This window comes from Colossoma macropomum, unplaced genomic scaffold (assembly GCF_904425465.1).
Source record: "Colossoma macropomum unplaced genomic scaffold, Colossoma_macropomum, whole genome shotgun sequence".
Lineage (NCBI taxonomy): Eukaryota > Metazoa > Chordata > Actinopteri > Characiformes > Serrasalmidae > Colossoma > Colossoma macropomum.
In genome coordinates, this window is record NW_023494803.1 from 6,284,520 (window position 1) to 6,308,316 (window position 23,797).

Here is a 23,797-nt window from a genome sequence, read left to right on the forward strand (position 1 = left end):
CCAAATGTATTCCAGTTTTTTCAGCATTTATGACCCAACAAGCAAACTTGTTCCAAAATTTTGACTGGTGATTGGTTGTTATTAACATTCCACACTCGTTTCTTCATTTAGACCAAACCCACTTTCAGTTTGTGATTTAAAAGAAGGTATCGACAAAGTACCCTTCAAGAATCAAAATCAGAGTCAAGGAATCAGAAATAGTATAGCTCAGGAATCTGAATCAATGTCAATGAATCGATTTTAGTATCAGCGTCAGAATGGTGTGTTGCAGGAATAGGTACTGAAGTGAAAGTATCGGTATTGCTGTCAGTATCGGGAAAAAGTTAATGAATCAGCATCAAAGTGAAGGTATCAATATTGGCATCCGTATCAGGAAAAAGTATAGTTCAGGAATGAAAATCAAAGTTATGGCATTGATATTAGTAGTGATATCTGAAAAAGTACCGTACAGAAATCGGAACCGAAGCCAAGGTATCTGAAAAAGTCCAGATGGGAATCAATATTAAAGATATTGATGTTGGTATCAGCATCATAAAAACCATTCAGGAATCGATATTGAAGTCAAAGTTCCAACATTCATGTCGGTATTGGTATCAGTTTGGTATCTGTATTGGTATTGGAAGAGGTATAGTTCAGAAATCAGTATTAAATTGAGTTTGGTATCTGAAAAAATTCCATACATGAGTCATTAACAAAGTCAAGGTATTGATTTTGTTATTTGTATCAGAAAAAGTACAGTTCAGAAATTGAAATCAAAGTCAAGCTATCGATATTGGTATCCTGTCTGAAAAAGGATAGTTCAGGAATGGAAATCAAAGTCAAGATATCCGTGTTGGTATCGGAAAAACATGTAGTTTAGGAATCAGTGTTGAAGTCAAGATATCAATATTGCTAACAGCATCACAAAAGTTCAGGAATCAGTATCAAAGTCGAGGTGTCGATACTGGTATCAGTATCAGAAACAAATATAGTTTAGGGATCGGTCAAAGTATCAGTTTTGGTGTCCGTACCTGAAAAAGTACCATACAGGAATCGGAATCAAAGTCAAGGTATCTATGTTGGCATCGGAAAACTTGTAGTTCATGATTCAGTATTGAAGTCAAGGGATCATTATTACTGTTGGTATTGGAAAAAGTTCAAGAATAGCAGTCAGAGTCAAGGTATTGATACTGCTGTCTGTCTCTGTTGGTATCAGATAGTAGATCAGGAATCAAAGTCAAGATATTAGTATTTGTATCAGTGTGTTTATATAAAAAAAAGTAACCTTATGCAGCCCAAAACAGGACAACATGCAGCTGAAATTCTATGCGTAAGCTGTATTGTTAACTTAAATTTAGCATAATTAATGTGTTTGCTTCTCAACCTGGTTTGGCCCCTGCTTTCCATTCCACAAGAAGGTTGTCCTCAAAGCACCTGGTCAGCTGGTCATCCACAGATCTTTGGACACATGTGCTACTTATGGTATCATCACAGAGCAAAGGTTTCTGATCCACCTCACTGAAGTGGAGTATGAGAGCAGGACAGAGGTTACTTAGTCACCACAGAGAGAGACGCAGAGAAAGAAAATAGAGAGAAAAAAGCGGGTAAACGTAGGCTCATGATTGGGGTTTCCTTGCTGTGGTCTTGTGGGTTTCCTACTTTCCACACTGCCTCATAGAGGCCTCCCTAAGGCATCTGCTGCAAGAGAGCAATATTTAGTGACAGCACTGCTTTTTTTTTCTTCTGCATGTTAAATTATAGCTTTTTCAGGCAGTAGTTGTGCTTCGTTAGTGTGCTGGGCTTTATATATAAATACATACAATACTGATATAGAGCAGGTCTCAGTGCTGAATTAAGTCATGAGTTAAATGACACGGAATAGTTAAATTAGACCTACACTCAGCGAGCACTTTATGAGAAACACCTGTGCACCGACTCATTCATGCAATTATCTAATCAGCCAATTGTGTGGAAGCAGTGCAGTGCATAAAATCATGCAAATACAGGCCAGCAGCTTCAGGTCATGTTCGTATCAAACTTCACAATGAAAAAAGGAGAGTTTTGAACTGCTGAACTCCTTGGATTGTCACGCACAAGCATCTCTAGAGTTTACTCAGAATGGTTTAATAAAGAAAAAGCATCCAGTGAGCAGCACGTCTACAGACAGAAATGCCTAGTTGATGAGAGAGGTCAACAGAGAATGGTCAGACTGATTCCAGTTGACAGAAAGGCTACAGTAACTCAGATGACCAATTTGGACAATTATGGCGAGCAGAAAAGCGTCTCAGAACGCGCATCACGTCGAACCTTGAGGTGGATGGGCTACAACAGCAGAAGACCACATCAGGTTCCACTTCCATCAGCCAAAAACAGAAAGCTGGGGCTGCAGTGGGCACAGGCTCTGCAAAACTGGACAGTTGAAGTCTGGAAAGACGTAGCATGACCTGATCAATCTCGATTTCTCACAGATGGTAGAGTCAGAATGTAGTGCCAACAGCATGAATCCCTGGACCCAACCTGCCTCGTGTCAGACGTCCAGGCTGGTGGAGGTGGTGTAATGGAGTGTGGAATGTTTTCATGGCACACTTTGGGCCCATTTATACCAATCCATCATTGCTAAAATGCCATGGCCTATTTGAGTGTTGTTGCTGACCATGTGCGTCCCTTCATGGCCACGATTTGCCTTCTAATGGCGACTTACCGCATGATAACGCGCCACGTCACACAACAAGCTGTCTCAAACTGGTTCTATGAATGGAACGTGACAATTCAGAGAGTTCAGTGTTCTTCAGCGGAATGTCCAGTCACCAGATCTGAATCCAGTGGAACACCTTTGGGATGTAGTAGAACGGGAGATTCACAGCATTAAAGTGCGCCTGAATAATCTTCAGGAATTGCATGATGCAGTCATGTCAACATGGACTAGAATCTCAAAGGAATGCTTCCAACATCTTGTGGATCCATGCCATGAAGAATTAAGACTGTTTAGAGGCCCTACCTAGTATTAGTAGTGTTTCCAATAAAGTGCTCGTGAGCATATATTAGACACATTGGTGGGTGGTAGGACCTGAGATTAATTAAAAGTCATTTAAAAAGTTGAGGTTAATTTTTATTTCCTTTTTGTATTACCACTGTTTAATTTTAATGAGAATGCTGCTTTGTGGGGTTGTGTATGCAGTGGGGTCTTTTTATATGTATATTTCAGTGGGATTGTTGGACTGGTCTCCACTCTGATGCTGTATTTTAGTGAAGTCTGTTATACGTATCTCCTAGTAGGATCTGTAGTGTGTTGGTGTTTGATACTGCATGTCTGCAAGATCTTATTTTAGGAAGGTCCAAAATAAATTCATAGCTGTGGTTCCTGGTCATCCACAGTATGGCCTTGTATTTACTGTGGAAAATGCAGCAACGAGAAAACACTCTTCTGAAAGAGGATTCATTGAAGAAAACATATTTTCAGCCCTATTTTTTTTTTGTTGTCAATACCACCACTATTATTTATTCCCCACTGATATTGTAGGCTGATGTGTTTAATTCAAACAAGATGCAAGGCTAAGTCAGAAGGATTTGGGTTACTTTTGCCAGAGTTTGCAAGTAGAAGTGTGTATTTGACTTGAGTTTCTCCGTATTCCTGACTCCCCAGTATGAATTCACATTTCAGAGTGTTCATAGTGATCACTGACTCTCCAGCAGGAAATGAGATCTGTTCTATCCTCCAGGCGCTCTCTTCTTCTGACCCACTAACCTACAAAGATTCCATCAGGCAGTTTTATGCCCCATATCAATGCAGAGCTGCTCTGTGAACCAGTACTGCTCGACTGGCTAGTCTAGGTTTACCAGCTAGTGCTGCAAATTAGCACTGCACTACCGGCCAGTGCTCTTCTACCAGTTAACATTATTCTATAGACCAGCGCTGAACTACCAGTTAGCGCTGATCTACTGGCTAATACTGTTCTACCCATTAGTGCTATTCTACAGACCAGCGCAAATCTACCAGCTAGTGCTGAACTACCAGTTAGCCCTTATCTACTGGTTAGTACTATTTTACCAATTAGTGCTATTCTAAAGACCAGTGCTGAACTACCAGTTAGTGCTGATCTACTGGCTAGTACTGTTCTACCAATCAGTGCTATTCAACCAACTAGTTCTGAACTACCAGTTAGCGCTGATCTACTGGCTAGTACTGTTTTACCAATTAGTGCTATTCTACAGGCTAATGCTGATCTACTGGCTAGTGCTGTACTACCAGTTGGTGCTGATTTACGGGCTATTACTGTTCTACCAATTAGTACTATTCTATTGACTAGTGCTGAACTACGAGTTAGCACTGATCTACTGGCTAGTACTGTTCTACCAACTAGTGCTGATCTACCAGTTAGTGTGATCTACTGGCTAGTACTGTTTTACCAAGTAGTGCTATTCTACCAACTAGTGCTGATCTACCAGTTAGTGTGATCTACTGGCTAGTACTGTTTACCAATTAGTACTATTCTACCAACTAGTGCTGAACTACCGGTTAGTGCTGATCTACTGGCTAGTACTGTTTTACCAATTAGTACTATTCTACCAACTAGTGCTGATCTACCAGTTAGCGCTGATCTACTGGCTAGTACTGTTTTACCAATTAGTGCTATTCTGCGATGCTGAACTGCCAGTTACTGGTGAACTACTGGCTAGTGTGGTTCTACCAGTTAGTGCTATTGTACAGACTAGTGCTGATCCACGGGCTAGTGCTGATCTTCCAATTAGTAGATCAGTATCTACCAGTTGATGTTGCAGAGGCACATTTGGGTGATGCCAGTGTGCACACTCTGCACAGAAGCCCTGGGAAACGGCCTGTGGTTCAGTGAGTCACTGTGAGATGTGTTACTCCAGTAGACCTAGAGCTCTACCATCTGCTCGTTCAAAGCGCTTCTGTACTGCCCACGTAGTCACAGCTCTGCTGTAACAACTGCACAGTGTTGATTACGTATCAAATGTGCTGGCAACACAGTCCTTAAACTCACAGTATAGATCCATGCAGATCTGTGCAGGTTTATTGGTATTCCATTCATTATTTTCCAGGAGCTTTACTTCAGTACACCATTAAAAGTGCAGAGTATTTCCTCTGCTTGCTGATGTATTTGACTCTCACTGACAGTTAGAGGACAGTCCTGGGTAAAAAAAATAAATAAATAAATAAGTAAAAGGAGTTTTTGAATCATCTACCTCATTGAAATGCACTCAGAATCACTTACGTGTCTGACAGCTTAAATAAAAGTTCGATTTATGACCCAGTCCTAATTCTTTCTCCACACTTAAAGTAATCCTTCTCTGACTTTCATCTTAACTTTTAAGGTCAGAGTATCTGTAACCATGTGCCGGTTCAGGCCTTTTTGGAGGAATTATGGTTGGAAAGGCTCTGCTATTTTAGTCCCTCGGGAAAGGGAGGATGGAGGAGTGGGAGTTAAAGGAGTAGATGGTGCTCTCTCATCTGCTCTCTCTGAGCTGGCTGGGTGTAGGTTTAAAGATTTTACCCCTTCATGGAAGATGGGGAATGAGAGAAGAAGAGACATTGCAAACATAGCCTTAGTTTGTAAATTAAAATGTTTTTTTCAGTTATATTAATTTTAATATTAATCATGTAATCTAGGGATTAGTTTCATGGTTAATTGGGTCATTTTTTTATATAGCCAGACAGTAAATATGTGTTTACCTGAAAAATAACATACTGTTTTATAGATATGGTATGATACTCCCAACAGGACCACCACAGAGCGGGTACAAGTGGATCAGACACAGCAGTGCTACTGTAGTTTTTAAACACTGTGTCCACTCACTGTCCACTCTATTAGACACACCTAGCTTTTTGGTCCACCTTGTTGATGTAAAGTCAGAGACAGTAGCTCATCTGTTGCTGCACAGTTTGTGTTGGTCATCCTCTAGTGCTTCATCAGTGGTCACAGGACACTTAGCTGGTTATTTTTGTTTTGTGGACTATTCTCAGTCCAGCAGTAACACTGAGGTGTTTACAAACTCCAGCAGCACTGCTGTGTCTGATCCACTTGTACCAGCGCAACACACACTAACACACCACCACCACGTCAGTGTCACTGCAGTGCTGAGAATGATCCAGCACCCAAATAATAGTTGCTCTGTGGTGGTCAGTGAGGGTCCTGACCATTGAAGAACAGGGTGAAAGAACAGGGTGAAAGAGGGCTAGTGAAGTTTGCATGAATCCATCAGTAAAGCCTGACTCTGAATGGAGTAGCCTGTTAGCTGTCTATCTAGTTAAAAGAAACGTTATACTTTTCGTTCGTATAGACTCAATTAAGCAATAGAACCTCAGTTTTGTCTTTTTTGCCAGATTAATATTAATGTTGTTTTGTTTCCAGCCAGTCTGTAAAACATCTTACAGCCCATTTAGTTTGGCGAATGGTGTTGGGTTCATTTCTGACTGATTCCAGGTTGTTTAGCTGTTCTTCTGTCAAAGCTGCCGACTGAAAAGCTGTTCAGTGGTGATGACAGTTTGGGAATTTAGTGTTGTCTCATCTTCAGAGTCTGACCAAATCAGCTGTCGGTCAAATGTGATCTTAAAAGTATCCATTTTCTGTTTGTTGGAGTGATACAGTGTTTGTGAAAAAACCATGATGTTATGGCGAAATAACAGCGCGGTTAGAACGCTTCTCAACCAATCAGCTTGCGTGGCCGGAACTAACTGTTGTATGTGTAACAGCAAACATTTGGTTCTACTTGACATTGGTAACTACAAGCACACATGAGTTTGTGAGATCCTGCTCTTGAACAGACCCTGTTAACCAAGGTGAATCATCGAGAGTGTACATTTGAATCGATTATTTATTTTTTAAAAATGAATAGTCATAACAGTGTAATGTAGCTTTTCAGCCTATCCATTAACCAGTCCTTCCCAGACAGAAATTGCTAGCCAAGAGAGAGAAAGAGAGGGAACTGAGTAAGTGTTTAAAGGCTGAAAGGAAAAGTTTGGAGAGTAGAAAGAGAGAGGCAGTATTGTAGAGTAGTACTGAAGTGTAGGCGAAGGCTGTGTCCTCACTCCACACTTCACCATGGATTACTCACACACTGGAGCCAGGGCAGCTGCAGTCTAAAACAATTCTCCAGTTTAATGAGATCCTCCATTACGAAATGCTCTGCTGCAGGTTCAATTAGGAAAGCGATGTAGGCTCAGTTTTTGCTGTGCAGATGAGCTTAGTGTTAGTCAGGGTGGGATTCTCCACTGAAAAAAACATTTATAAAAGTTGATCTGCGATTGGGAAACAGAAATCTGTAGTTGATTCAGTGTTTCCCAAACTCATGTGCCACTGGACTTGGACGAGACATAGACCAGGGGTCGGCAACCCAAATGTTAAGAAGAGCCATTTTGTCCTTTCAACAAAAATCAAACCACTTTTGGAGCCACAAAATTTATGTCCATTTTGCCATCTTGGCTGTAAATATGTCTCAGTATGTGCTGATGATCTAGTATAGGCTGAAAATATAAACTGAAACGCAGAATTACTTTGCTCTGCTTTAAGCTTTAGCTCAGATATAGCCGCTTTTCTCACATCTCCAGCAGGAAGCTTTTCCACAAAAGTAGAAAAGCTTCTTGTAAATGCCTCTCAACTTTTTACGAGGCTGAAGTCGCTTCTCCTTTGCCAGCTTCTTGTATGAATCTTCCTGTTTCACCTTAAATGGTGCCTGAGGTGCCAGAATGTAACTGCTGAACCATTTAAGGTGGAACGAGAAAATTTGAATGAAAAGCCGGCAAACGAGAAGCTGACTTCAGCATTGTGACTTTTCAGTGTTTGACAGTTTCTTGTCACAGATTAAACATATCAGGAAACCATTTGGAGTAATGAGAAATGCAAATAAATTAATTAGTCTCCAAATAATCAATGTTGTACTTAAATCTTTCTTTTTGCCTTTTTGTTAGCTACTAGCTAGGCGAGATTGTTGTCATTGCTATGAAGACCAGCAGTCAGCGCGCCAATCTTCAGGCTTAAATTGTGAATTAGCAGTTTAACTCCGGCATTTAAGACAGTTTATTATTAAAACTGTGTTAAAACGATCAGCAGAATTGTATTTGATTTTTACCAAAAAATCAAATTCTGCTGTGGAGCCACAACAGGGCAGTAAAAGAGCCGACCCTTGACATAGGCATTAGGATGTAATTGGCAGGCTAATTTTGCTTTCTAGCTCAACTTTGTGCAAAATAATCTATTTTGAAATAGGTTTGGATAACCTGTGTTCATATTTAAAGTGCAGCACAGATCCGATCGCTGTAGCAGAGGCAAGCTTGTTTGTGCCGAAGGAGCAGCGACATCTTCTAGCGTGAACTCAGGGTAGGCATTAATCACAGAAAAACTTTTTTTTTCTTTTGAAGCTTAGAGATGTTCGTTTGAGGTGGTTTTGGGAATAATAAAAGAAGTAAAACTAAAGCATGCTGTTTCACCTTTGCCATTTCATCAACGCGTAAAACTAGTGAGAGCTCCTCCTGCTGGATATTGGTAGATTGCAGACGTAAGCAATCAACCTCCTCTATCATTCTGCACAAGGCTTTATAAACAAATGCAAATATATTTTGATAAATCTGACCCTCCAAACAGTGTTTAGTGTTGATAGATTCCACAACGTACACGTTTTTAAGGAACTGTTAACACTGTTCTTATACATTTCTACAAAAATATCTGCAAATATTCTTTGACCTATTATGAGCTGTAAAGCATTCAGTCATACATGAACTCTTTACTCTGACTGTAAACACACACGTTTTCTAAGCCGCTCTTCCTTCTGGGTCGCGGGGGGAGCTGGAGCCTATCCCAGCAGTCATTGGGTGGAAGGCAGGATGCACCCTGGACAGTTCACCAGTCACTGTAAACACCTACGTCAGAAATATATATAATCACAAAACTAAATGTGTAGGCAGTGTGTGATATGGTGTATTGACAAGTATAGTCCCATTTTTTTTTCTCCCCAATTTAAACGTGTCCAATTCCACCCACTAGTCAGGACTCCCTCAATCACATGATACCACCAGCCCTCGGAGGGCAAAGGCTAGCACAGGCTTCCTTTGAGACCTGTGAAGCGCCACCTTTGCCACCATTCTGCATGATGATTGTACACCGGCCCTGACGCGTTTGATGACACTGCATACGCGTACTGTTTTTGGTTTGCTTATTGTGTTGTGTTGCATCTAACCCACATATTTTTTAACCCACATCATCTTTTTCAACCCACAGGATTTATTTGGTACTGCTCTAGTTTGCGCCTGATGTGTTTTTGAGTTGCATAATGCAGTTTTTATTTATCATGTTGTTTAGTCATGCCTTTTCCTCTCCCCCCCATTCCTGTGGTGTGAGGATGCTGTTAAGCTGATGCTGAATCTCAGAATGTAAGCCTTCTTCCTTAGAAATCCAAGCCTTGGCACATTTGTGGTTTCAGCATATGCTGTGGTGTCACTCTACAGTGCAAACAGGCCTTGGCTTTACTCTGTGATGTACTGCAGAGCTGTTTTGTGCCAAATACCTCAATTATCATTGTATATGGTCAAAATTAAACAGACTCCAAAAAGTTTGGTTAAACAGTGTTTCAGTGACTGATTTTGATTGCCAGTTGTAACATATGATTCTCAGTTCTTATTCGCATTTGACTGTAATTCTTTTTAATGGTGTATAAAACAGTATTTCCCTCCCAGTATTTTAGCTGTCGATTAATTGCCATATAAATAATTGTTTTGTTTATGTTCATTATATGCAACTGTTACAGTTCAAGCTCATTAACCATCTTGCTTAATAATAGTCGATACTGAGCAGCCTCCAACTGAGGATAGACACAGCTGGAGCTCAAAAAACAAACATTACTCACCGCTGCCCTCTAAAGGCATTATAGCAGCAGCCTTCTCGTTTTCATAAGACCCTTGTCAAGTCTCTATAAATGCGTTTTCTGCTTTCTATAATTTACGTTTGCCTCAGTCGAATAGGTGAAAATGGGGCTGATTCCCATTCTGTTTGTCATGATGTAAAAATCCGGTTGTGAAAGCTAACAGTGGGAAAACGGTTATGGTCAGCTTAAAACAATTATGTTATGTTTTACATCCTTTGGTTAATTTTTTAGAAAATAAAACAGAAGACGGTTTATTGGAACGCTGAAAAGGAGTTAGATATTAAAAGTACAAATAAGTAGAAAAGAACTGCAATGAAAGCTGAAAAGAAAGACGATAAACATGCTGCAAATCTGTAAATTTCACCTCACATATGACTTTACAGGGCGAGTAAAACTATGTATCAAAACTTTGAACTGCTAATTTGGCTGACAGTAGTGCAGTTAAATGTTTTGTATGCAACTTTGATTGTTTTTGCTTGGTGTAGCTGTCAAGTTGCACAGAAATTATATTGCCAGGCAACTCACAACATGCAACCCTAGAAAGCCAGATTTAAATAGACATTTCTGGTACTTTATTGGACGGATTTCTGCCAATGCTAATAATATCGCTCGATTTCTTTCACCTAAACCCTACCCCGGCTAAGCGCTACTCTCTTTCTCAAAAGTAAATTATTAATGTTGCCTTAATACAACCACTGCTCTGAGAAACGTTACACATCACCTATTTATATCCGAACACTGACACTGAGAAAACTGTCCTGCAGACCAGCTAAGCAGAAGAAGAGGAGAAAAAAAGACGAATCTCCACGACTGGGCTCAAAGGAGGCCCGGGCCGTTGCCATGGTTACGGAACACAGGGGCTTTGTGAATCGTGGGGTTTGCGCAGCCTGGAGCTGCGAGTGGAGAAGGAGATCCAGGAGTTTTCCCACTGCCAAATTCCTCCTCCTGGCCCTCCGTCTCCCTCTTTCTTTTCTGCCATCCTACCTCGTTAGGCCCGGAGAATGACGCTGTGGAGAGAGCGAGTGATGTCAGTGAGAAAGTTACAGGACCTTTTACAAAGGGGCCAAATGCTGCTGCTCTTATTTAACCTGAAGAAGACCAGTGGTTTCCTTTTTTAACTTTAATCTCATGTAATCTTCTTGCTGTAGCCAGAGAAGATTAGGTTCAGTCCTGTATCAACTTTAGTCTTAATGAAAATAAAAAATTATAGCATGTCTGTATACTTAGTTCAATGCTCTTCCACCTTTTTATTAGAAACCCTTATCGTTTAGATCCAGTTTGCTGGTGTACAGTTAGCTCACCTGTTAAAGCAGTTTGAGTTATCCATCTAGCTCTTCATCAACGGTCAGTTTCTGACCACAGAGTCCCTCTTGGCTGGATATCTTAGTGGTGGACGACTCTTAACCTAGCAGTGCCACAGAGAATTTTCCACCACCCAAATAATATTTGGTCAGGTGCGTTCCTGTGGTCAAACTGACCAATGATGAGTGCGCTCTTAGCAAAAAGGGTTCTGTATAGTACCATAAAAGCCATTCTCTATCAATCTGAAGAACCCTTTTATGATGCAAAGAACCCTTTAATCATGCAAATGGTTCTTTGAGTGTGTTTATGGTACAATGTAGAACGCTTATTGCTAAGAGTGTAGAAGAGAGGGCAGCAGATAAGTTGCGCAGCAGCTGATTGGCTACAGGCTGTAATTGTACACCTGTATAGGGGAGCTGTAGGGTAGGTAGAGCTCAAAGTGGCCAGTGAGTGAACGTACAGGGACGGGAATAAAAGTCATCTAATTCATATACATCATTATTCATATACTTATTCATAAACATTCCTAAACTGAGTCCTCGCTTTGATCTCTGCTCATGTGTCTTTGCCTGCCTGTGACTCACCCTGCAGTGTTTATAAAGCTAAAGCTTAATGCCAGAGGAGGCTGATTCAGATTCAAATCCACTTCAGTGTCTGGTAAATAGACAGGACACAGTACGCTCCTCTGTGTCTGTGCCATCTCACTCTGCTAAAGGCTGCCATGGCTTTTTACCTACTGTCAGTGACTGGGATTTAGTCTAAGCTTTACATGAATCCTGGGTTGTAACCAAAGAAGTTCCTTCACTTTAAGCTCCTTTTAAATTCTGAAAAGTTGCTGAAACAGTTTTTTCCAACCACACAGTCTGTTTGCTTTGAAAAGTGTTCAACGTTTGGAGTTATATTGGACAATGGCACATTTTGAATTTGATGCCAACAGCACATTCCAAAAAAGTTGGGACGGGGGCAACAAAAGGCTAGTAAAGTTGCATAATGCTAAAAAAAACACCTGGTGGTTGATTGGCAACAGGTCAGCAACACGATTGGGTATAAAAAGAGCATCGTGGAGAGGCTGAGTCTTCTACTCTGTGAAAGACTGCACGATCAAATGATGCAGCAACTCAAGAATAACATTTCTCAATGTAAAATAGCAAAGAACTTTTGCTTTTCATCATCTACGGTACAAAATAACATTAAAAGATTCAGAGAATCTCTGTATGCAAGGGACAAGACCAAAGAGCAGTATATGCTGGCCATGATCTTTGGGCCCTCAGGCAGCACTGCATTGAAAGCAGACATGATTCCGTAGTGGAAATCATTGCATGGGCTCAGAAACACTTCTGAAAACCACGGTCTGTGAAAACAGTTCGTCGCTACATCCACAATTGCAAGTTAAAACTCTAAAACACAAAGAAGAAACCAAATATAAACAGGATCCAGAAACGCCGCTGCCTTCTGGAGCTGGCCCCAAGCTCATTTAAAATGGACTTTGGGAAAGTGGAAAAGTGTCCTGTGGTCCGACATTTGAAATTATTTTTGGAAATCATGGACACTGTGTCCTCCAGGCTAAAGACCACTCAGCTTGTTATCAGTGCACAGTAAAAAAACCCAGTATTCATGATGGTATAGGGGGGCATTAGTACACATAGGATGGATGACGTGCACATCTGTGAAGGCACCATTAATGCTGAACGATATATACATGTTTTGGCAACATATGCTGCCATCCAGATGACGTCTTTTTCAGGGAAGACCTTTTATATTTCAGCAAGACAATGTCAAACCACATTCTGCACGTATTACAACAGCATAGCTACATATTAAAAAGGTCCGGGCGCTAAACTGGCCTGCCTGCAGTCCAGTCCTGTCACCACTGAAAATATTTGGCGCATTATGAAATGAAAATTACGACAAATGAGCCCCCGAACTGTTGAGCAGCTGAAATCCTGTATCAACAAGAATGGAAAACATTTCACTTTCAAAACTACAGCAGTGTCTCCTCAGTTCCCAAACGCTTACAGTGTTGTTAATAGAAGAGGTGATGAAACACAGTGGTAAACTTGCCCCCGTCCCAACTTTTTTGGAGGGTGTTGGCATCAAATTCAAAATGGGCACATATTTTTCAAAAAGACAATAAAATTTCTCAGTTTGAACGTTTGATATGTTGTCTTTTGAGTATTTTCCTTTAAAAATATGGTGTACATGATTTGCATATCATTGCATTCTATTTTGATTTACATTCTGCACAGCGTCCCAACTTTTTTTGGAAATGGGGTTGTACATATTTTTATTGATTCTGTGTAAGGTAGTAAACCACCTTTTTATGCACGTTTGATGTTTTGATGCACAGTTTGATTGAACTCAAAAAATAGAAAAAACTCAAAAAATAGAAAAAAATAAATTGGTATTTAGTAGCCTTGGACACTATGAAGTGAGTACTTAATAACACCTACTTGGGAAGATATCACAGCTTGCAGATGCTTTTTGTAGCCAGTTAGGAGCCTTTCTCTTCTTGTTTTAGGAATTTTGCTACCTTAAGACACGAAGAGGCCCGGCGCAGCTGAATGGTGTTGTGAAATATAGCCAGTGGAGAAAGGGGCGGGGGGGCTGTAATTAGACCCTTGACTTAAGCACTCACTACTCAGTGCCTGATTCACATCCAGAACAGGGTGGCATCAGTGTAGCTGACTGTGGGTGGTATTTTGTGTGTGTGTGTGTGTGTGTGTGTGTGTGTGTGTGTGTGTGTGAGTGAGAGAGAGAGCGAGAGCATCTCATGTTTAATGAATGGGAGCTTTAGCTATTTGTGTATGGCTGCTTGACTCTGGACATTGTTTTGTTTGGGTAAGTTAGTGCTTTTCACTGTCCTTTCTAATGTCCTAATAAATGACCCCACTCACACATACACATACACATACAGTTGTATATTTATATGTAAACACACACAAGGGAATAAATGCACATTCACTCACACACACACACACACACACAAAAACCTCTTTGTGTCATCCGCTCAGAAACACACATTAGTGTACACTCGCAGAAGTTCAAAATAAGTATTTTCAGTCGTATAAAAACAATCTGGTTGCAGATAAATAGCAAAAAAAATCTGCTATACTCGGCCTGCGCAAAAAAAACAAAAAAACAAAAATAAATAGTATGTATAGCAATAAAAAGAATGAATGCATCATAATTCAAAAGTGGTCAGATTTTGAGACAGTTCTTTTATGTATATATAAAATAAAATGATCTTTGGAAAAATCTATATGGGCGGATGACAAATATGGCTTTTAAAATAGACAATTACAAATATTTCTTTTAAAAATGTTAATCTATTCAGTGTGTTATTTGTTTCATAGCTTAATTGTATCATTTTAATTCTAAACAGAATCATTAATATTACTACTCTGAAAATAAGACGCTGCAGCCACCTGACATTTGAGGATATCAGAATTCAGACAAAATATTTCTTGAATGCTTTTAGACTCTGTTTTTGCAACATGTTATGATTTTAAAGGTGTCAAACATCAGATTGGGCCAAACTATTTTTCAGAAATGTGTACGACTAAATTCCCCTTATTAACAGTTTACTTACTGTGCATTTGGTCGCACCATGTGACATCTTTAGCCTTTGGGAGGAATAAATGCCTGAAAAAAAGTTTATTATCATGCACTGAAAATATGTTCACATAAAGAAGGTGTTGAACACACAGTCTTGTGCAAAAGTTTGGGTACCCCGGTAAAACAATAGTAAAAAATTGTTTTGTGACAATAAGTACACATCCTCTACTGTTTACTGCTGAATTTAACAAATTGGGAAAAAAATTAAACATAAAATGCGACCTGTGTAAAAGTTATGGCACGTTCGTATGTATTTTTTGTTTTCAGTGTGTTAAACTAAGCATATAAATAGAAATTGTGCACCACAGTTTTCAGAAAAAATGCCATATTTATGCTTTTTCTCTATAGAGCATGTGTTGACTTATGTTTATCTGGAAAATCAACAAAACATGGAATTTGACCAGAGGTGTTCAAACTTTAGCGCATGACTGTATGTCAGGTATTTATTAAATTATTTACCAAAAAAGTTTGGGCCATCATGTTATTGATCTAACTACAGTATTCTTAATCCTTTAATAACTTCTTTTGAATATAACATCTTACCATGTCTTTGGTGTCTGATTTATAATATTAACATTTACGTAGTTAGTATAATTATATCTAAAATAACAAAAAGTATGAACATAAGTGATTTCAAACATTCCAGCACATTACACCCTTCATTTGCTCCCACAGAGGAGACAGAATGAACCGTGTATATATGATAAGAGTTCAATTCATCGGTCCTTGACTCTCACACAGACAGCAGCTCTGATAATCAGAGTCAGTGTTGAAGAGGGCTGACAGTGTGTGCCATGGGTGGACTGCGCTGCTCTGTGTAACTGTTATTGGTGCTGTCTTAGTGAAATGGAGAGGCATTGATTCAGTAGCCAGGGAAGTGCTGCCTGGGCAGCTTTAAAGCCTTCTGCAGAGCAGCCATGCAAAAGTGAACGCCACATTAACACTGTTTGTTCTGTTTTAACAGCCAGTTAACAGCACACATGCTGGTCACCATGCTGGTCACCATGCTGGTCACCATGCTGATTCTTGTGCATAATTGAAGTTAGATGTTAGTTAGAGGATGACATGGAGTGGTAATGGTAAGTGTAAGGCCCAATCCCATTTCACCCCTCGCCCCTATATAGAACCATTTTCTTTACTAAAGAACCCTTGAAGAACCATCTTTTTAAGAGTGTACACTCTTTAAAAAGAAGGTTCTTTGTATCGTGAAATGATTCTTCAGATTGATGGAGAATGCAAAAAAAGGTTCTATATCGCCGCAAAAAAGGGTTCTTTGGCTTGTAACAATAGTGAAAGCCCTTTTTGGTACTATAGAGAACCCCTTTCAAGAAGGTTCTGTATAGAACCATCTACAGCACAGTCTCCATCCATCTGAAGAACACTTTCTCGATGCAAAGAACTATTTAAGCATGCAAAGGGTTCTTTGAGCATTCATGGTTCAATACAGAGCCATTTTCTTTAGTAAAGAAACCCGAAGAACCATCTGTCTTAAGTGTGTACATTTGGAAAAGTCTTGAGTAGTGGAGGCTGCTTTAGATAAGCTAATGAGTTAACACTAACACTAGAGCGAACCAGTGCAGCGATAGACAGTGCTGTTCAGCATTCTATACTAGTCTCTCTCTTCAGTGGATGATCTGCCAACATTTTAGTTTCCCAATTTAAAATACGTAACAGAGAAATATCTTTTCATTTCTTTTAGTTAACTGCAGCTGGAGCATTTGGCAGCTGCACTATCTCGGCCTTCTCAGTCATGTTCCTAAAACCCAAAAACCTGAGTGGGAGTGACTGTAATGCAGCAATAACTACCTTCTAATTTACTCCGATAGTTAAATCTATAGTAGATACAACATGTCAGAATTAAGAAATGAATGGAATTATCATACGAATCCACCAGTTTTTGAGCTGACCCCTATTGATAAACAAGCATTTGAGTCTGTGAGGCGTCAAATCCGATTCAAAATACACAAGCGAGCAACTAGACAACTACTGCGGGAGTTGCAGAGTTGCAGAGTTGCATGTGTGAGGAAAATTTGCCTGACACTCGACTGTTCTTTCTGCTTGCTATTAAGCTTCTGCTCGCGCAAGAGTTTCATTCATTTTTGACTGCTGTGGGCGGGTCCCGACATATGATTGATTACTGTTGATTCCTGTAACAGTGTTGTGATTGGCTGGCTGTCATTGGTTGTCAGAGCTTTTGCTGCATATAAAAAACCGGGAACAGGACTTTCAGACTAGAAGATGACCTTCATGGTCCGCCAGTACAATGACATTAGCCGAAACGCTGCCCGTAATTACTGAATTCTATTTACATTCTATCTAGGGTGGTTTTCCTCATGCGAGTAGTTGCCTTCGTGCACATGAGTGTGGTATCCTTGCACTAGTAGTTCTCTTCGCGTGAACGAGGGGTTTTCCTCACGCGCAAGACTAGTTTTCCTCATGTGAGAGCGTTTTTGCTCGCTTGCAAATTTTGAATTGGATATGACGCCATAAGTCTGAGACAAAAACCTTTACACCAGAATTACTTCTTGCAGGAGAATGACCAGAGCTGCAGAGGTTCGGTCAATCCCTGTCATTCTCTGTTAACAAAAAATTGCTCTGCACTTGCTTGGAAACAATACAATTTGCATATTTATTTATGCAAGTGTGTATTGCTTACAAACTTTTGACCTTAAGTGTACAAGTGTGTGTGTGTGTGTGTCTGTCTGTCCATTTAAGGAGATAAACTGTCCAGTGTTCCCTTAAGAACACAGTGTGAGACAATTTACTGCAGTTCAGTCAGAGAGAAAAAAGACGACGCACCAGCCAACAGCCAGCTGCCTCCAGCAGTCTTATTCTCTCATTCTCTTACTTCTCTCTCATTTGGAAGAAGAGAAACCCATATAATGCAGTCCTTTGTCTTGGAATAGACACCTGGCCAAATCTGCAGCTTTGCAAAATGAAAGTTCACAGTAATCAATGACCAAAGCAGACGTGTCAGTGTATGAAATGTAGTCTTACTGCGTAGCGTAGTGTAAGTATTCTAATGTACTGTAACCCACTGTAAATGTGGATTGACCACCATTCACTGCAGTCCAGTCTCTTTTCAGATTGACAGGATTTATTTTTCTGTCTAAGCACATTTTTACAGGCTTTCATGCAGCATGTTAATGAGGTGGAATACTCAGATCCAGTTGTAGTGATTATGATGTTGAAGCTCTTGTAAGTGTAAATAAATCACTTTGAACAGACAATATCATAGAATAGACAATAACATTAGCTTGTGAAAGGAGTGAAAGGACAGCAAACCAGGGGACGCAATGCTGGGGATACAAAGGACGGCAAAGGGCGGCAAATCTGGCGATCCACCAATTTTTTGCAACTTTTTGAAAATGTACAAGGAAAAAAAGATGGAAAGCCTGAAATTGGAAAAAACGGCCAAAGTTTTATACTAGATTGAAGTGGAAAAGTTTTGCTAAAGTCGAAAGGCAAAAAAGGAGATGGAAAAGGGTTTTTCAAATAAACTGAAGTACCTGATCCAAAACTTGTTTGAAAAATGGCTCTGCACTATTTGCTCTCAGGATTGTGTTGTTGCCTTTGCATTTCCAGATGCAAGGCGGACATTGTTGGGGTGGGATGGGGATACAGCCCTCATTAGGTGGGCCATTGCTTGTCCTGCCTGGCGTCTCTGAGCTGCAAACAGCACTATAAAAAGATGCTGCATGGCCATAAAGATCATTCTGCTTAAAGCAAAAACAGAGTTAAATCTCTCCCTCTTGCTTGTTTCAATTCTGCCCCTAAACATGGTTGCCTACATCATCTAAAGTTTCTTTGCATGACTGTAATGGATGGAAACTTAATTCACATTTGTTTCTGCCCAAATTTCGTAAATGTGCATAACGTTTGTGAAACAAATAGAAAGGAGTGCACAGGAATGGAGGACCAAAAATAGATGGCATCTTTACTGCAGACATTGACCTCCCATAAAATCACACTGTATAGCTTTAGTCAAGACTGCATCTTCTTTTTCTATGTTGTTAAAAACAAGTCAAAATTTGTCGTTTTGTAATCACAGTGCATTAATTCATATGAGCTGTTCATATGAGCAAACTGTCTTCTCATTCTAAAATCGGAGTGTGCCTTTAATCAAACCTGTATCTTTTTTTTTAATGCAGATAAGTTGTATGTGGGTCCAGGCCAGCTGTATCAGGACCTGCAGAACCTCATCCATGACCTGGGCCTGGTCAATCAAATCTCCACCATGATCGGCAGCCTTAAAGGCAACTATCAGGTCAGATATGCACCATAATGTTCTTATAGAAAGTACTGCTTAAAATGACGTTGTTGATTCATGTCTGTAACTGTGTGGCTCGTGATTACACCACTGTTAAAAGGAGTTGCTGGGAGAAAGTCACGGATTTTACCTTTTTGTGACAAAAATCGCAAAATAGGAGTCAAAAGTGTGCTCAGATGGGCAATTCCAGTTGGAGCTAACTATAACGCTAGCAGTGGAAAGAGTACGTTTTGAGGACAAAATGTATGCTGCCGTTCAATGTTCTCATATGTTCAACATATATCAGTTATATTGCTACTAGATATATAACAACACACATATTGTATCATATTGCATTGTATTGTATCGTATTGTATTCTATCATATTGTATCGTTGTATTGTGGCTACCATATTAGCTTGTTGGTGGTTGGTTAGCTTAGCTAGAACATTAGACTGGGATACTATCCACCACATTCCTGCACCCCATGATGCTCTGAGTGACTTATGGATGGAACTTGCAGCCAAGCTTACCAGACAGTACATTAAATTGCTTACAATATCCTAACATGAAAGAAATGTGGGAGAAAATGAAATTGATTGTTGGGACGCTCGAATGCTTCTGTGCCAAAGTTTGTAATTGATCTTTCAGCAGAACCCTGAACCTGTGTGAGAGAAACACTTTAGTCAGAGGATCCTATTTGTAGTCTATGCTATCAGTCAGGTGCAGGCAGAGAACTGTAAAGCAGTGGTATTAAACAGCAATGTCTAATGCAGAAATCTGTTTTTCGATAAGGCTCCTCGTCAACCTAGTGGGACTAGCTCAGCGCTATATTGAATTTTTGAGGTCAGCTCTAGTTTAAATACAGACACTTTAACAAGCATACAGGTAACATTTTTAATGTCTCAGCCTTAAAGTGTCCATCTTTAAAGGCTTGAACTTGAAGCCTGTTTTCTATGACTGGTCTGTTAGCCTGTTAGTTGTTTAGCTTTCTGTTGACCTGCTCAGCCTGATCTAGTGGGCAGAAAATAGCCGGTTATAAAGAGAAGAAAAAGCGGCAAATCATCATCTTGTTGCATTTTGTGGGCAGAGATTTCAGTGTTGACCACTGGGCTTTTTTATTGAGTCATTGTGAAGCTACATTCACATGTCTGCTAAAGCTCTGCCCTACTTTCATTTTTACTTGAGTTTAGTGGGCTCCACAAACTGCACATTGTCCCAGAAACACCTCTGAGACGTTAAATGGGAGAAAGCAATGGGCCTCATTCTCCAATATCTTCTTAAATTTGTTCTTAAGAAAGGTCCTAGGAAAAAGTCGACGTCAGATTCATGACGTGTTGTTAAACTGCAGAATTGTTCACACCTTTGTGCTCTTGTGTGTAGATTCTGTTCTTACCTAAAAACAAATCCCGAATAAGAAAACACTGAATGTCTTAATGAAAACTGTGTAAGTGGGTTTTAAGAAGAAATTTCTTCCTAAGAGTGGTTGGTGAATGAGGCCCAATAACGTAAAAAGTAAGCACACATTGTTTGACTTCACTAAAACCAGTAAGAAACGACACTTCCGTTCCCTAACCGGATATTTCAGCCATAATCTGGAGACGCAGTGGTCAATAAAATCCTTGAAACTCCCAATTTTTGCTGTATTGAAAACTGTATTGAACCAAATTAAAGATTTTGTGTATCGTTACACACTTTATTGACAGATATTATGATATATTGACATGTATTGATTCGTCCTAACACCTAAAGCACATCTGTGATTGGTCAGGATGTTCACAGCTCACAGTAAAACATTCACTAGTTTGGTTAGGGGCTCATTTGCATGCTGCCCACTTCTATAGTAAGTATTCCAATGTTGTGATGATGTTTAAGGAACAATATTTTGTGCGTCGCTGATTTCAAGGTTGTGTTCATGTTCCTCTCTTTCTCACTGTGTGTCTGTGTAGAATGTGAATGGGGCAGTAGCACAGGACTGGGTCTCAGGCCTTCAGCGTCTCATCCTTAAGAAAGAAGAGGAGATCAGGGCTGCAGACCGCTGCCGTATCCAGCTACAGTTACCGGGGAAACAGGACAAGTATGTATGACCACTCAGTAACCTTATGACCACACACAGAATTGAATACTATTTGGACAGGAGTGGCTATTCAATTTACACACTGCCTTAACACCAAAAGGTTCCATAGGCAACACGTCTGACAGCTCACAAGTCAAAAACGACATTTAATTTAACTGTGATTTTTGTTTATCCTAAACATCTCGCTAGCTTGGGGACCTCCTCTGATTTTTCAAGATTTCTGCATCATTCAGTCATTGTGATGTAAACAGAGTCATTCAGAGCGGTTTGATGTGAGATGCTTCATTGCATTGACTCGGATTTCTTTACAGTGGTAGTGATAGGAATATAAATATAGCCGTTTTACTCACTACACCTCAAGAAATGGTGTCTTGGCAAGGCAAATGTTCTGAAATCTAGTTGATATATCTAATATTTCTCATTTTTACATTATTTTAAGCTTACTATAGGATTCTTTAACTTATTCCTAGACATTTTTTACTTACCTTGTGGTTTAGGTAAGTAAAATGATCCCAATTATTATGATATTGGCAGATAATTTTACTTATTTCAAGCACATTTCTTAGAACAAGCAAAATTATCCAATATAGTGAGATAATCTGACTTACTAAAATCATATATGTCAACTAGATAATTCAGATGTTAACGATAATTTCACTTGCCAAGATTCCATTTTTGCTGTGTATCCAGAACCACCAGTGAGCCTACTGTGCGTGTTTTATCGCTGATGTTAATATCTGTTAAAAAAATCATCTTTGGGTTCTGTTTTGCCATATATCAGCATAATCATTTCATGCAATAACTTTCTGTGAGGGAGCTTTTATAGGCATTAAACTCTTCAGACGTCTGGTTCCTATCACCACCACTGTGAACATTCTGCTAAGGCTCTGTTCACGTTACCAGGTTGAAGTGGCACAAATCTGATTTTTTGCCCTAATATGACTCAGATCTGATGTTTTCAAAACTGTGCGGACACGCAAATCTGATCTTTTCAAATCCGACCTGAGTCACTTTCATACGTGGTTCTAGATCGGATACGTATCCGATTTGTGGCAATGAGACCTTAATGTGACGCTCAGATTGGAATTCATGTGCTTTTTTTCCGCTGCGCATGCGCCATCATTCAGCGTTACCATGGCATCAGCGTCAAGCAGAGCTGAGAGCTGATCAGAGTTAATTATCTTCACAGCGAAGCTCGTTCTGCTCATTAGTTTGTTTGCTGATGATGCACGTGATTCATTCACGTGACGTTACTGAGTAGGACATGCACATGCGGTTCATTTCAGGACGTCGTTTGTTCACATTAATGACTAATCGGATTTGAATCACTTACCTAAACTAGTGTGAACCATCATGTCAGAGAGATCGGATTTGAGCAATGAGGCTTGTAATGTGAACATAGCCTAAGTTTCTCTAGAATGGAACATTTCATACCAAAACACTCTGAATGACTCTGTAAACATCTTAAAGATGTACATAGGCCACGCCCCCATGTACACTGAAAATTCAAATAATGTCATGTATCAGTCAAGGAATTGCCACCGGATTGCATGTTTAATGACGAAAAAGTTGGTGGCATTACTTTTCATAGCATGAAAACACAAAACTGCACAAATTATTAGTATCTTTAAAAAATCATGTTGTGTGGTTGTGATACACGTTTGTATTTGTGTTGAATTCCCTGCACCATTTGATCATTCTGAGGCCAGTACCCCAGTGCATCTGTGGTAAGGTGACTCACTGACTTCAAATTCAACATCTTATTCCCCTCATCAGTGCTTAGAGACGTTCCAATGCCCCCCCTTTTTTGGATCAATTTGCATAGGAGTCGCAGCTCTCACTCTAACACATAGACACACTCGCTCCATGCATAGACACCCACACTTTCTCCCACACTGTTTATTTTGTGAGGGTTTTGGTGGCGTTCTCTGATTTGAGGGTCTGGATTATTCAGGATCTTCTTCAGCCTCGCAGCTGTGGTGCTCTCACCCCTCACTGATCCCTCTGGCCAAAATAAATCGCACACATTCTCGCTCAGTCGTCTCGATGTCATGACTGAACTGCAGGCTTCTCCAATTCACTCTCTTTGGGTTCTGGATTCCATTCCTCGACTTACATGTCTTTAGTGGAAAAAAACAAAAGATCCTTATAAAACATCCAAAACCTGTTTAAATCGCACATCGAGTGCATCTCCATTTCCACTGTTGGACAAATCAGAGTATATCAGCCTCTTAGTAAGTGTGGCATATTGGCGACCCTGCACAGCTGATGTCACAGGCCTTGGCCAGACCTCTGAGGTATTGCATCATTTCCTTCTGTGTCACTGATAAACAGGAAAAGTCAGGCTGTGTGATTCTCCAGCTGTCTGAGTAGCTGCTGGTTTCTTCCTTGCTGCCTTGAGCCAGTCTTGCCGGATATTAAAGGCCCATATTCTACATTTTTCCTGTATTTTTTCCCCCACTGAAGTTCACTTATAAAACCACTCAAACATTATGTACAAAAATACCCCAACAGTCTTTCAGTCTCTCCTCCTTATCCCTTAGTGGTTGCACCAATTTTTCCAAATTCTGCATAATTAAACTGTCAACATGTAAACACATTCAGACTGATGTGAAATACTCCATTCTAGAGAAAGTTAGAGCCAAAACTGCTCACAGTCGTTGTTAATTTTGACAGGAATTTGAAATTTAGTTTTAG

General features: G+C 40.0%; 1 protein-coding gene across 4 annotated transcripts in view; it reads left to right on the forward strand.

Moving 5' to 3' along the window:
• The window catches only part of arhgef10 (Rho guanine nucleotide exchange factor (GEF) 10), a 153,032-nt gene that overhangs the window by 75,865 nt on the left and 53,370 nt on the right, over positions 1-23,797 (forward strand). For all 4 annotated transcript variants that reach the window (XR_005008541.1, XR_005008542.1, XR_005008543.1 and 1 more), the window contains 2 exons: positions 18,927-19,042; positions 20,973-21,100. Coding sequence is in view for 1 of the 4 variants with exons in the window: in XM_036593312.1 (XP_036449205.1) it covers positions 18,927-19,042; positions 20,973-21,100 (244 nt within the window). In the remaining 3 variants the exon portion in view is untranslated. The remainder of the gene's footprint in view (positions 1-18,926; positions 19,043-20,972; positions 21,101-23,797) is intronic.